The sequence below is a fragment of the Aythya fuligula genome, chromosome 1, assembly GCF_009819795.1.
Source record: "Aythya fuligula isolate bAytFul2 chromosome 1, bAytFul2.pri, whole genome shotgun sequence".
NCBI classification, from domain to species: domain Eukaryota; kingdom Metazoa; phylum Chordata; class Aves; order Anseriformes; family Anatidae; genus Aythya; species Aythya fuligula.
Window position 1 is genome coordinate 151,998,991 of NC_045559.1, and position 12,032 is coordinate 152,011,022.

General features: G+C 40.3%; 1 protein-coding gene across 5 annotated transcripts in view; it reads right to left on the minus strand.

The window, feature by feature from the left end:
* FARP1 (FERM, ARH/RhoGEF and pleckstrin domain protein 1) overlaps window positions 1-12,032 on the minus strand; it is a 195,021-nt gene that overhangs the window by 42,808 nt on the left and 140,181 nt on the right. For 4 of the 5 annotated variants that reach the window (XM_032207728.1, XM_032207727.1, XM_032207725.1 and 1 more), the window contains exons 8-13: window positions 10,975-11,122; window positions 8,186-8,281; window positions 7,513-7,676; window positions 6,085-6,153; window positions 5,273-5,348; window positions 3,252-3,492 (exon numbers count right to left, since the gene is read on the minus strand). In XM_032207728.1, coding sequence (XP_032063619.1) covers window positions 3,252-3,492; window positions 5,273-5,348; window positions 6,085-6,153; window positions 7,513-7,676; window positions 8,186-8,281; window positions 10,975-11,122 — 794 coding nt within the window. The remainder of the gene's footprint in view (window positions 1-3,251; window positions 3,493-5,272; window positions 5,349-6,084; window positions 6,154-7,512; window positions 7,677-8,185; window positions 8,282-10,974; window positions 11,123-12,032) is intronic. The other variant, XM_032207726.1, reaches the window with a different exon arrangement.

Genomic DNA, 12,032 nt, shown 5'->3' on the forward strand with positions numbered 1-12,032 from the left:
CTTGAGCTCTAACTTCACTGGCTAACAAAGCAATTAATGCATGTGTCCAGATTGCTATTACTTTACTGTATCATACAACTGTTGGTTCTTTTGCCGTACATGCAGCAAAAAAATCAACAGGAGACTCATGCACATGCTCCCCATGCTCACACTATCTGTTAATGAAGGCTTCAGCTATCTACATATCTCCTTAAATATTGCAAAGTTCAAGGCAATTATTTTACAGCTATCCTAAATCCAAAACACCTTCTTTTAGAATAATATACAAGCAAGCTTTCCCGTAATTATCAGGCTCCCTGTTTCTAGAGTCATGCTTTTAACTACAGGAATAAAGAACCGTGTTCCTTGTCACCAAAATATCACTGTCTAAAGAGATGCTTTAAAACAATTCCTGGTCAAAAATGAGGTATCTAATCTTTAAAAACGACCATACTAAAGTAGATGAGCAGATTAAAAGTTACATTTACACAGATATATTTTACTGCAAAAAAGTAAAGCAAGACAAGCCTAAACTACTGTAGGTATCTTTTTAAATATCCTTCACTCAGATTCAACTCTATTAAAATGTGCATAGACCAAGGCATTAGAAAAATTAAAAAGACTTTGTATTTTATTATTTTCTTAAAAATGATCTCGAAAATGGTATACTGTCTAGATTTACAAAGTCATGCAACTTGTTCATCAGTACTTATGTGGGTGGGTCCACCACTGCTGCATTCACGTACAGCATGACGTGGATTGCTGCAAGTGACCTGCAGTTCTGTAAGCGCTGTTCATCACCTAACACGCTCAACTTTAATTCCCTTCCCCCACAAGAACAATATATTAAAGTTAAAAGTAAGGCCAGTGTTAAAGAGCGCATCTTGCCTCCCAGCTCTAATAACTGCAGGATACTTTCCATACAGGAGACCTTTCCTTTGCTTTTTTTTCTTTTAATTAACTCAGAGAAACTAGAATCAGATTTTTTTTTAGAATACAGCCTTAATTCTCAGTACTTTTAGCTTGTGAAAAGAAGTTTACTTAGAATTATCCCCCCTGTCTTTTTGCACATGTGCCAAAACCTTGCCACTCTATGTACACTAGTGAAAACAATCAGCCTGGACCACAGCTAGGCCCATCATTCTTTGTGTCAGGGAATGAAAAATTTATGAGGTGGCACTATTAAAAAGAATAGCCTATGACAGATTAATTGGATCCTGTACAGATTGTACAGATAAAGACTTTTCAAGATCAAAGCAAAAAAAAAAATTAATTAAAAAAAAAAATCAAACAGCCACCATCTCCAACCACCCCACCAAAAATCACCCACAACAGAACTTTGATGTCTCTGTGAATAATACCACTGAAAGAATGAGGGGAAAAAAGACAAACCAACTCTCCTTCAATTAATCTTTATCCCGCACTGATAAAGGGTAGAAAGGATTGCCTTGCAAATAATACTCATACCACTCATAATTAGAGCTGTTGTAATCTATTTTTTTTTCTACTTGAATTTTGTCTTTCATCTTGTTCTCCTTCTTGTTTAAGGAGGAGTTTGGACTTTCAAAATCTCCATCACCAAATCAGACTGTGAAAATAGCAATTTGTTTTTTATTCACTGAATAAAGAGCCAATAGAGTCATTGTTCCTGCACAGATGACTAATTTGTATCATCAACTCATCAGTCGAGATTATAAAATGGGTTATGAAGATGAGTAGACTAAACACATTCTTGCTATGAAAAGATTTGCCACCGTTTTTCGAGATTTCAACAATCCTTGGTCTTGAATACCAAGATGCCTGCATTTGGCTGTAAGTTTATTTTTTTTTCCCCTAACTCTATTGAGGCACTCGTAATTAGATCTCCTTATACAGGAGAGGAAAAAAAAAAAAAGTACTCGACATACAAAAGAGCACAATGTACCTAAGCAATATCATTTTTGTTTGTTTTGTCAACGTAACTAGTCAAGTGTCAAAGAAGCTACAATATATACCTAAAATACGACTTCATACAGGTTGAGTGTATGAAGTCTTACAAAGGTACCTAAATCAGTAATGATTTTTCTCTCCTCCTGCCTTTCAGAGCAGACAAATTACTGTTAAGATTCACTGAAACTTATCCTTACTGTATTCCCTTTCCTCTGGCTGGTTTGTATAGAGGTAACGTTTGAAATAGCCCATGCTCTGAGTTTATTACCAGCCACTCTTCAAGAGCCCCATGGTATTCACTGGTCTCGTATGCCTTGCTGCCTAGCAGCTGAAGACCTGCACACCATCTTCATCACTGAGGCCAACAGAAACTTCCTCCTCCACCTCCTCATCAAGCTGAAGGCTGCCAAAGGAATATTTATTTCTGGGCATGGGAGAGGAACTCAGCACAATGGGATTTCCAAACACCAGGGGGTGAGTGAAGGGGTTAATGATCTCGGAGTCAGAATCACTAGATTCTGTCCCACTGCTGGTGGAGCCCTCCATCACCTGGATGGCAGCCATGTGGTCCATCATGCCACTGGCATGCAGCGACTGCATGGCTGGGCTCTGCTTTGACTGTCCCCCCGCTGGCATACCGTTGGCCATCATTTTGCCTTCTGGAGAAGACATCTTAGCCACCCCGCCTCCTTTACAACGCCTCTCTGATCTGTATTCCTGCCCAGGGGTTGAGGATATCTGGCTCAGGATAAATGGGTCTGTAGCTGACTTGTTGCAGAGATTTAGGATCTTCTGTGCATGAGGCCGCTGCGAACCTGGAGAGTACCTGCCATACCCGTGGCAGCTACTGGCATGGCTGTCCTCCTCCCCAGTTCTTGCCCTGCAGTCATGCCCATTTTCTGAGACATAACCCTGAGAGCCTGTTCTGCTCAGGCTCATGTTAGGGCTTGATCCTTTGCTACTGGGAGGCAACGGAGTGGCCAGTGGGCTACGGCTCCCTGGCCCTCTGAACATTTCGTCAACCAGTGAGCTGTGCCTTGGCATCCTGGGGCTTCCCCCAGAGTAGAAGGAGAGATTAGGTGGGTTGTCATCAAGGTACTCTTCAGAGAGATACTGGGAAGACTTTATAGAGGCTGAGGAATCCCTATATCTACTCCTATTAAGATTTTCACCTCTATAGTGAATATAGGCACCACTGGTCAAATCACCCTCATAATTGTCATTTGTTTGGGAATATGACCGGGTTATTTGTCCTCTGAGGAGATCATACTCGCTATCTACATCACTGCAGTCAATGAAAGGAATGGAGGTGCTGCTGCCATGAGCAGCCCTGGAAGCTGGACCTGTGCTTGGTTGCTGTGACTGAGGTCTGTTCTGCTGAATCCTGTCCTTAGAGGCCTCCTCTTCTTCCTCCACAGTTGACACCACTGCTCCGTCCACCTTTCTGCCTTCTTTGGGGCTCTTCTTCAAGGAAGGGCTCTTGTGCTGTCCATTGTCTTCCGTTGAAGCTTTCAGTTCCTTTCCTTGCCGGCAGCTCTGCACTGCTGCAGCATCATTGTCATCTCCATAGGCAAAGCTAGAGCTCTGGAAAGATAAAGAAGGATGGCAAGGGGTAGAGAAAGGGAAGAGGTTTGGGAGGGGAGGGGTAAGGAGGGAAGGGAGCCAGAGGGAAAGGGCTATGTGTAATTATGCACCACAATTTTGCAATACATCTTGCAGCAACACAGGAATCTCTTGAATGCAGAAGAGGTAACCCAAGATTTAAAATGAATTAGAAAAAAAAAAAAAAAAAGAGGTCTCTGATCCTGAAGAACAGATGATGGGGGAAAATACGTAAGCTGAGCAAGGGAAGAGAAGGGAGAAAAAATGCAGCAATATGTAAAAAGGGGGATTTGAGGTGTTTCCACACCCTACACCAGCCACTACGAACATCAACCTGTTCGCACTACTCTGAGAAGCTGGAGGGACAGAAAAGATTAACACTTAAGACAAATTCTGCACAGCCTAATTCCATATACTGAAAATGCTTTAAGGTACATGTGTGGGCTTTTGGAGACCATGCATTCAACTCCTGGAGCACACCTGCCACTGGTTTGGGGGCTGGCTTTTCTGCCAACAGAAATATGCCAGTATCTGAGCAATAGTTATGCTCCGTCTACCTGAGCTTGTCTTAGCAATATTAAAATGCTAAAAGGTATTTGGTGTGGGCTGAATTTATAGCAGAATTCTCTGAATTTCTTGGGTTTTCAGGAATGAAAGGGTCTGTGAATATCAAAAGGAAGCAATGCAAGGAATGTAAAGTGCAAGTAACATTCTTGAATATATTAACTTAGTAGCTTGCACCTGGCATTTACCTGCTCTACCTCATGTAAAGTTATGTGCTAAAAGGTTCATCTCCACAAACACAGATGAATTCAGAGAAGCATTGGTAGGTGGGAGGTAATAACCCCAGTAATCTACTCAGAGAAATGGAGCTCCTCTGGGGACTGTCCTGGCAATTGCTCCATGGTTGTATGTGTCTGGGGACACCCTTACTAGAGGGATCCGAATTACAGAAGTATTTTCCACTAGTGGACTTTCATCCTGATCAGCCAGGGTGGAACATGATGAGGCTGCTGGTATTACCTGTGTTTCTGTGAGTGTTGTTTTCTGTTTGTTTTCATCTATATGGCTGGCTGCATGTATGTGTGTGCATGCATACATATATATATATAAAATAATAATATATACATATATGTATCTGGTATATGTATGTTTGTTTGGGTGCCTATTGTAAATATACGCTCAGCCTTACTACTAGCTGGACCTGGGAACTTGCAGCTGCTGCAGCTTTGCCTCTATAGGGCTACCGGATTTGTAAACTCCTAACACATAACTACTATTAACATCAGACAAACGCATTTGGTATCTACCAGAGATAATGGCTTAAAAGGTCAAAGCTGCATTTTCTCTGAGGAAATAATTCATCTCATCCCTTGTTAATACAATAAAATATTTTGTCATTGGCAGCCAAGACTCCTCAGTGAAGGAAAAGAATTAAACTTTTCTCAAGTGCAATCACCAGCAACAACCTGAGAACCCAGCAGTAACACTGTGGACTGCAGTTTTTCAGGTGCTCATTAGTACAGCTCAGACAAGCTCACCATTTATGCTTGTCTTGGTGTCTGGAAACAACTCTGTTCCACAGTGGAAATTAACGTATTCCATTTGAAGAACCTGAACACCTGGGGCTCCTGAGCTTCCACTTAAGTGGCAACTGAGCAGAAACGTATGTTCCTAGAGTTTCAAAACACCTATCTGTGGTGGGTAATGTAACAAGAAATATTTAAAAGGCACGATGAAGGGTTTCGTCAACATCACTGACTTGTTTTGGCACCTCTGTATGCTGTTCTGAAGGCTGTGTTGTCAGACTCCTGATGGAACGAATCTTGCTGTGCTTCCTGGAGATAAAAGGAAAATCACAGTAAGAAGCCATTTCAGTTTTCCCACAAAGAAGAATCAAGACACATGCCTCCTTGAAAACAAAAAACTTTGAATAGTGGCTTTCATAAGAGTTTGCTCCAAAACAGATGCTCCTTTCTCTAATGTTTAAACATGCTATGTGTTGGAAACATACCACTGTAAGAAAAGGGAGAGGCACTGAAGCAGAAGTGGTCTATCACTAGAACATGAGTCATTAGCTCATCAGCAATAAACTGTTGTCATGGTCTTTGTGGCATTTTGGCCATGAATTTTAGCTCACCACAAGCAAGACGAGTTAAGTTCTCCCTTGAGGTTGGCTATACCTATTCCCGTTACCTTCTCTTTTATTCTCAGGTGAATATGCTTACTTAAAATCCATTTATATCCCTTTCTGCTAACATATATTAACCAAATCCCACTGAAGAGGGTGCAAATCAATATGAGAGGAATTTACCTGCAATGGAAGGGTTTTCACTGCTGAAAAACAAATTGAAGACTATTGATTTTAAATAAACTATAGGTTATGCAAACTTCTGCCAAAATGCTCAGGACCAAGGGGATATTATACAAATGACAAGCTGTCAAACCAGCAAAGAAGGAATTTTTTACTTGTACTGGCACTAAGCTCTTAGAATATAACTACCTGGAAGCCACTACTTTTCTTTAAGTTTTATATATATATGTATTTGAGTAGCTCATTTATTTTCCTCTCACCTTTCAAACTGTACTTTTTTGTGCCCTCCTTCTTTAACATAGTCAAGTACTTGCTTCTGAGTCCGTCCACTGGAAGAAAACCACAGTTAAAATTACTAATCTGAGATAATGAATTTGTCACATTTAATAAAATATACTACCTGGTCATCATAAACATGTATGTGGTTAGCACAGGATGTCACAACAACCAGAAGATTATTTGTCACTCTCAACAGAAACTCGTGTAAGATCATAAGAAAGGAGACCTGGTCATATACACACAGATTGTTACCTTTTTGCATGTTACCTCTTTTTTTTTTTTTTTGCTGTGGAGGTACTTTACGATGTGATTTCAGATCTGATTAAATTCAGTTCTGTGCCCTTTACAGAGTACAACATTACTGGGAAGTCACCACAACAGAAAACAAAGTAAGGGGTTAAGTTTTACTCTCATGAATAACAAACATTACTGAATCCTTTCAAGAGTTAAACACCAGCCTTTCCTCCTACCTGCAACCAAGATGAAAGCTTCTGAAATGTATTTCATAGCTCAGTTGCATCAACTAAACATATTTTCTGCAGAGATTTAGGCTGGAACTCACACTCTCCCCTTCTGCTACATGCCATAAAAACATAGTGAGAAAGCCCAGCACTTCCTATTGTGCAAGGATATAAACTCCACAGGGAACTGAGAGCAGTAAAGGAAACGTCCACCTCAAGAATGTTCAATAGAGGAAAGAAAACCTTCCTATTCATTACAGGCTTTCAACTAAATTACTGAAAGGTCTGAAAAAAGTAACCATGTGTATGCAGCACAGATCACTGTAAATGCAGGATGTGGGCAAAACCTGTTCTCCAAACCAGGAGGTAGTAGAATGCATCTGCATTTCTCTATTTATTCTGGCAGAAGCTTAAAAAATTAATAGCTTGTTTACGTTAATATAGGTCTTTCTATCTTAATTAATTTACTCTGACAGCAGGAAACAAAGTGGGAAGAGAGAATGGCCATATCTACCATGTATTTGTGCAAGGCAGCTATGGTGTACTGACAGTTTATCTCAGCAAAGAAGGGGTTTCTGGTTGCTCAGTTTATATCAGCTTCCCAAAGAAGCTGGCACATTAGCCTCTCTTCTAGAAGCAGAGGGTCTGAAGAGTTACTAGCTGGTGTTACTTCGGACACATTTTTTTAGTGTAAAACCAGCTGGAACCAACAGATCTCGTATCTTACCTCCAGAAAGCTATGTTACAACAGCTACTATGAAATTAATACAGCCTTTTTTTCCCAGTGTTCTCTGCACTATTCTGGCTGAGAAGGTGCAATGGAAAACATAAAGGAACAAGTAACTTCAAGAAGGGAAGCTGAAAGTGATAGGTTTAATCCTAGATCATTATGGAAGTGACTTTGAAATGGGGAGGCAACGAAGCTGGAAAGAAGAAAGGAGGTCTCACCTGAACCTAAATGATGAACCTCTAGAAAAAAGAACAGGCTTGGGCTTTGGTTTAGGTTCTTCAAACAGCCTGAAAAAGGCATGATGCTCCACACAGATCTTCCAGAAAGACTTGCAAAAATCTCGACTGGCCATAAGGAATTCCAGGGTGTCCTGGAACGAACTCTGAAAGTTGAGAGAGCATTTGCAATATGAGCAAGCAAGCAAAACACGTTACAGAGACACGTTACTTACTGGTGAAGCTGGTGCTATATTATAAAAAGGGATTTTTCACGACTCATTGGCTTTCAAGCTTAACAGGCCCTGTCCTTCCTTTTTTGAGACATCACTGACCTGCCTGGCAATATCACAGCTATTGCTTAAACTTCCTTTTCCTGACAACTATGACAGAGATAAAGCAGGGCTCTTAACAGTAATGTGAATACTATAACTTAAGAACCCTGATATAATGCCAGAGGCACAGTCAGAAGACGACTTTGACGTTCAGTTTACATTTCCTTAGCTGGGATTGCTCACCTGAGATGCCAGTTTGATGCTTGCAGTAACACACCAGCAACGAACAAAAGCAATTAATTTAAAAATTATCTTGAGGTGATAAAAACTTGTTTGATCTGCAAGTAGAAATTTACCAAACAACCTTTTGTCGGCTTCATACATTCCTGACAAGAACTTACATTCACATCAGGTCGTAGTTTGATAAGGAAACGTTTCCTCTTGAAGCTCAGCTTTCGAACCTTAGCCCAGTTGAAGGCATTGATCTTGGTGTGACCCTGCAGAGGACAAAGCCAGAAGAGTTAGAGCATTACAGACCTGAAGGGAGAAATCAAAACCACTACAGAAAGTTTGCCATACATTAATCATCTATCACTTCACTTGCAGTTATGGTATTTCTTATCTTTCCTCCTTTGGTAGTGCAAACACCCACAGACATTCTTAACCATAAGCATTTGTTGGTGTGACTGAAGGCAGGAAGTTATGGTTAAATTCCTGCATATTTACAGGACTAGGTCCACTGACTAGATGTGAAAGTATATAATCCAGTATCATTGTGCAGAACAGGGTAGCCTATTTTGCCCTTTCATAGGGAGCAATAAAAATAAAAGGAAACTAAATAAATTACCTGTTTCTGAAAGTCAGAAAACACTTTTTTCAAAAAAATACACAACAAAAGCTAACTGTAAGCCTGAGAGAATTTTTCTCCTGAATACTAGTAATTCCCAGACACTGCATTATTAGCCCTATGCTCCAGAATCACAGAATGGTCTAGGTTAGAAAGGACCTTTAAGATCACCTAGATCAAAGCACCCTGCCATCGGCAGGGACACCTCCCACCAGAGCAGGTTGCCCAAAGCCCCATCCAGCCTGGCCTTGAACAATTACCCCTTGTCCTTTCACTACATGCCCTTGTAAAAAGTTTCTCTCCACCTTTCTTATAAGCCTCGTTGAAGTACTAGAAGGCTGCAACAAGATCTCCCCACAGCCTGCTCTTCTCCAGGCTGAACAACGCCAACTTTCTCAGCCTCCCTTTGTAGGTGAAGAGTCTCTACGTTAGAATTGGAGGCATTGTTTTAAAATATTCATTACACCAGTTTGTTCAGCAAAGACTTCAAGACATGTATGCCTACAGCACAGCGCAGACGTTTCAAAGAACAGCGACTAGAGGATAGCTAAATGCAGAAACCCATGTTGATTTGGGCACCGTCACCAGACAAACGTAGGAGTAGTGACAGCGTGATGATTTCCGCTAAGTCAATCTGCTGTCTAAGAATCTGATAACTAACCTCCCTTACAATATTCAGCAGCACCAACACTGATTTCTAAATAAACGTCAGGTTTTAAAGTAAGTCTGTGCGCCTACTGCTTTTGCCATTTGTGAGGGAGCCTTTATTTTGATTTTATACTGATGTTGTTCTAATGAGGTCTTTACATTTTGATTTCTCTCAGCCATATCCATGATAAACAGATGAGCTTAAGGCTCACACCCTATGAGCTGCCAGAACAAAGCCCTAAGCCAAAGTGCCAGGCTCCAACTGCTAGGTCAGAGACCGACCTCAGCTTCCTTCTCAGCTCTCAGTCTTGGAGCTCGATCCAGCAAAGTTTCCCAGCTCTTCTGAAAGTTCAGCAAAACCCTCTTTGAAAGTCTCAAAGACTTTACGACAAGAGGAGACAACTGAGTTTTAGAGCTGTACAAATCAGGCCTCAGGCCTTCAGCCCGAGGAAGGATCCCAGCTGTTTGCTGGGACCCAGCGAGGCCCACGCTGCTTTGTGTGGATATGTTCCTTCAGCTCCTCAATTTGTAAAGCTTTGCAACTCATTAATTCAACTGATGAAAATACCGTGGGGGAGCAGGGAAGGGCCTGAACATACAATTATTTGAATTGTGGGCATTTCTAACAATATCCTCATGTTCTCATGCTTAAAGCTATGCTCTGGTTTTGTAGCCATACTTGGTTTTGTAGCCATACTGCCAACCCATTTTGGGTTTTTACTTTTTTTTTTTTTTTTTTTTTTTTTTTTTTAGATCTTGGAGCATTTGGGTTAGACATTTCTGGGTCCATTTGTTGCTCTTTTTTTTTTTTTTTTTTAAACAAGAGGATTTATAATTATTTTTCAAGGTTGGAAACACTGTACTACTTTAACTGATGTCAATCTGTCAAAATGAGTAGTCTTTTCTGATGCTTATAACAATGGACATTTTAAAGAACTGTTCACTTACTGCTTTTAACACAGTATAGAACGAGGCATTTAGGATGCTAGTAGACATAAGCTCATCTGAAGTGAAAGCAGTTTACACCAGCTGACTATCTGTACGTCCCCAACTGTAAAAGCCCGATTTGTTATTAACCTAAAGGGAACTGGAGAACAAAAATTCGATAAAATTGTTAATGATGGTTCATGAACATGTACTAGGCTCACCAGGGCAGGAGAGGAGAGGAAAGAAATCGAAGGAAAACTACTTTGGGTCTTTTAGTGAAAGAGGCAGGATTCATGGACTTAGCAAAGGCAGAACGGCCAAGAATATTGTAAAAACTTTGAAAAAAAAAAAGAAGAAAAAATAACACCACAGAAAGCTTGTATGTACTTCCACCATCCTTCTCCTTGTGCTCCATCTGTTTTATTTGTCACTGCTTCACAACCATTTAGTATACACCATGCCTGCAAGACCTGCCTGCTCCTTTAAACAGGAGGTGTCAGCATGACCAACTTGCATATTGTGAGCTGTGGATCAGTTTGCATTTTGAACAGCATATCGTGGTTGAAGATCAAGTTCTAGCCTGTGTGTGTAGACAAAGTAAAAGTCCCTGGAAGTTAAGGACCTAGTGAAGCTATAATAGGTTTAAGGTTATTGTTAGAAAAAAATTGGAAATTCCTGATTTTTCTTGGTTTAGATCTTGAATTCTTTTTGCTATAAGAGATTTCTCTGCTTTATAAAGTGCATTGTCAAAAGCCTAGCAGCTCTAACCTGAAACACCAGAATGCCTGTGTTGGCTACAGCCAGGTTGATTTTTGTCCCTTCCCTGTCCTTGGCTGGATGCAAGCGTATTCCATACATCTCCAGCCGACGGGCAATCTCCAAAAGCTGGAAGTCAGACTCTGCTGGTGTCTGTCCCCTTGAGAAACAAAACAGAAAAGACACACAGATTCTTCACACCTTTTAATAGAGATCAACAGGTCCTCCAGAGAACAAAGAGACATTTTATCACAGAGACTGAAACCTGTCAGGGGTATTACATCTCTATGTTCTTTCTACCTCCACAGACTTTTTATCAGCTAGAACAATTTCATCTTAGTACAGACCAATACAAAAAAAGTCCATAGATTTTACAGTATAGAAATTTTCTATTAGAAATTATGATAACTCCAATTCTGAGACACCTGAAACACTTAGATTTAGAGCCATTAACAGAAGTCACTCTTACTCTATTATTTTTTCCACTGAAACAACATTTCCTAAATAAATAAATAAATAAAGTCTGTAGGGATGTTGGTCATTGTAAAAGTGAATGTAATACCAAAATGAAAGTAAAACAGAGGACATGAGTATCTTAACATAAATGTTGGGAACCCATAAGCACTAAATTCCTCAAAACTAAATAGTGCAAAAGTTCTGATTATTACTGCAGTAGAGCTCCCTAGCACTCATATCCAGCTCCAGTTAGTTCAAACTGAAACTGTTCCAGTCTTGAAGTGTTTTCAAGTTTCAATAGCACAAAAACACCTCCACTTTTGTATGTCTTATTCTTAATTCTTTTCTAACTCTATTTTTTTTCCAGCCCTTGGGACACCAAGCATTGTCACCTTGAATGCTGTTCCTCCAAATCCCTAATTCTGCAAGCACTTTGTGCTTTTCCTAAAACTGTCATTAAACCTCTTCTTCATCCATCTCTAAATACAGCATGGAGAGTTGAAAAGACAACATTCGATGTCCTTGAAATCAAAAAGTCTACTGTCACAAGCGTCTGACTGATCAGTCATCATTTGCAATCATACCTGCATGCACAAAATCATCAGTGAAGCATT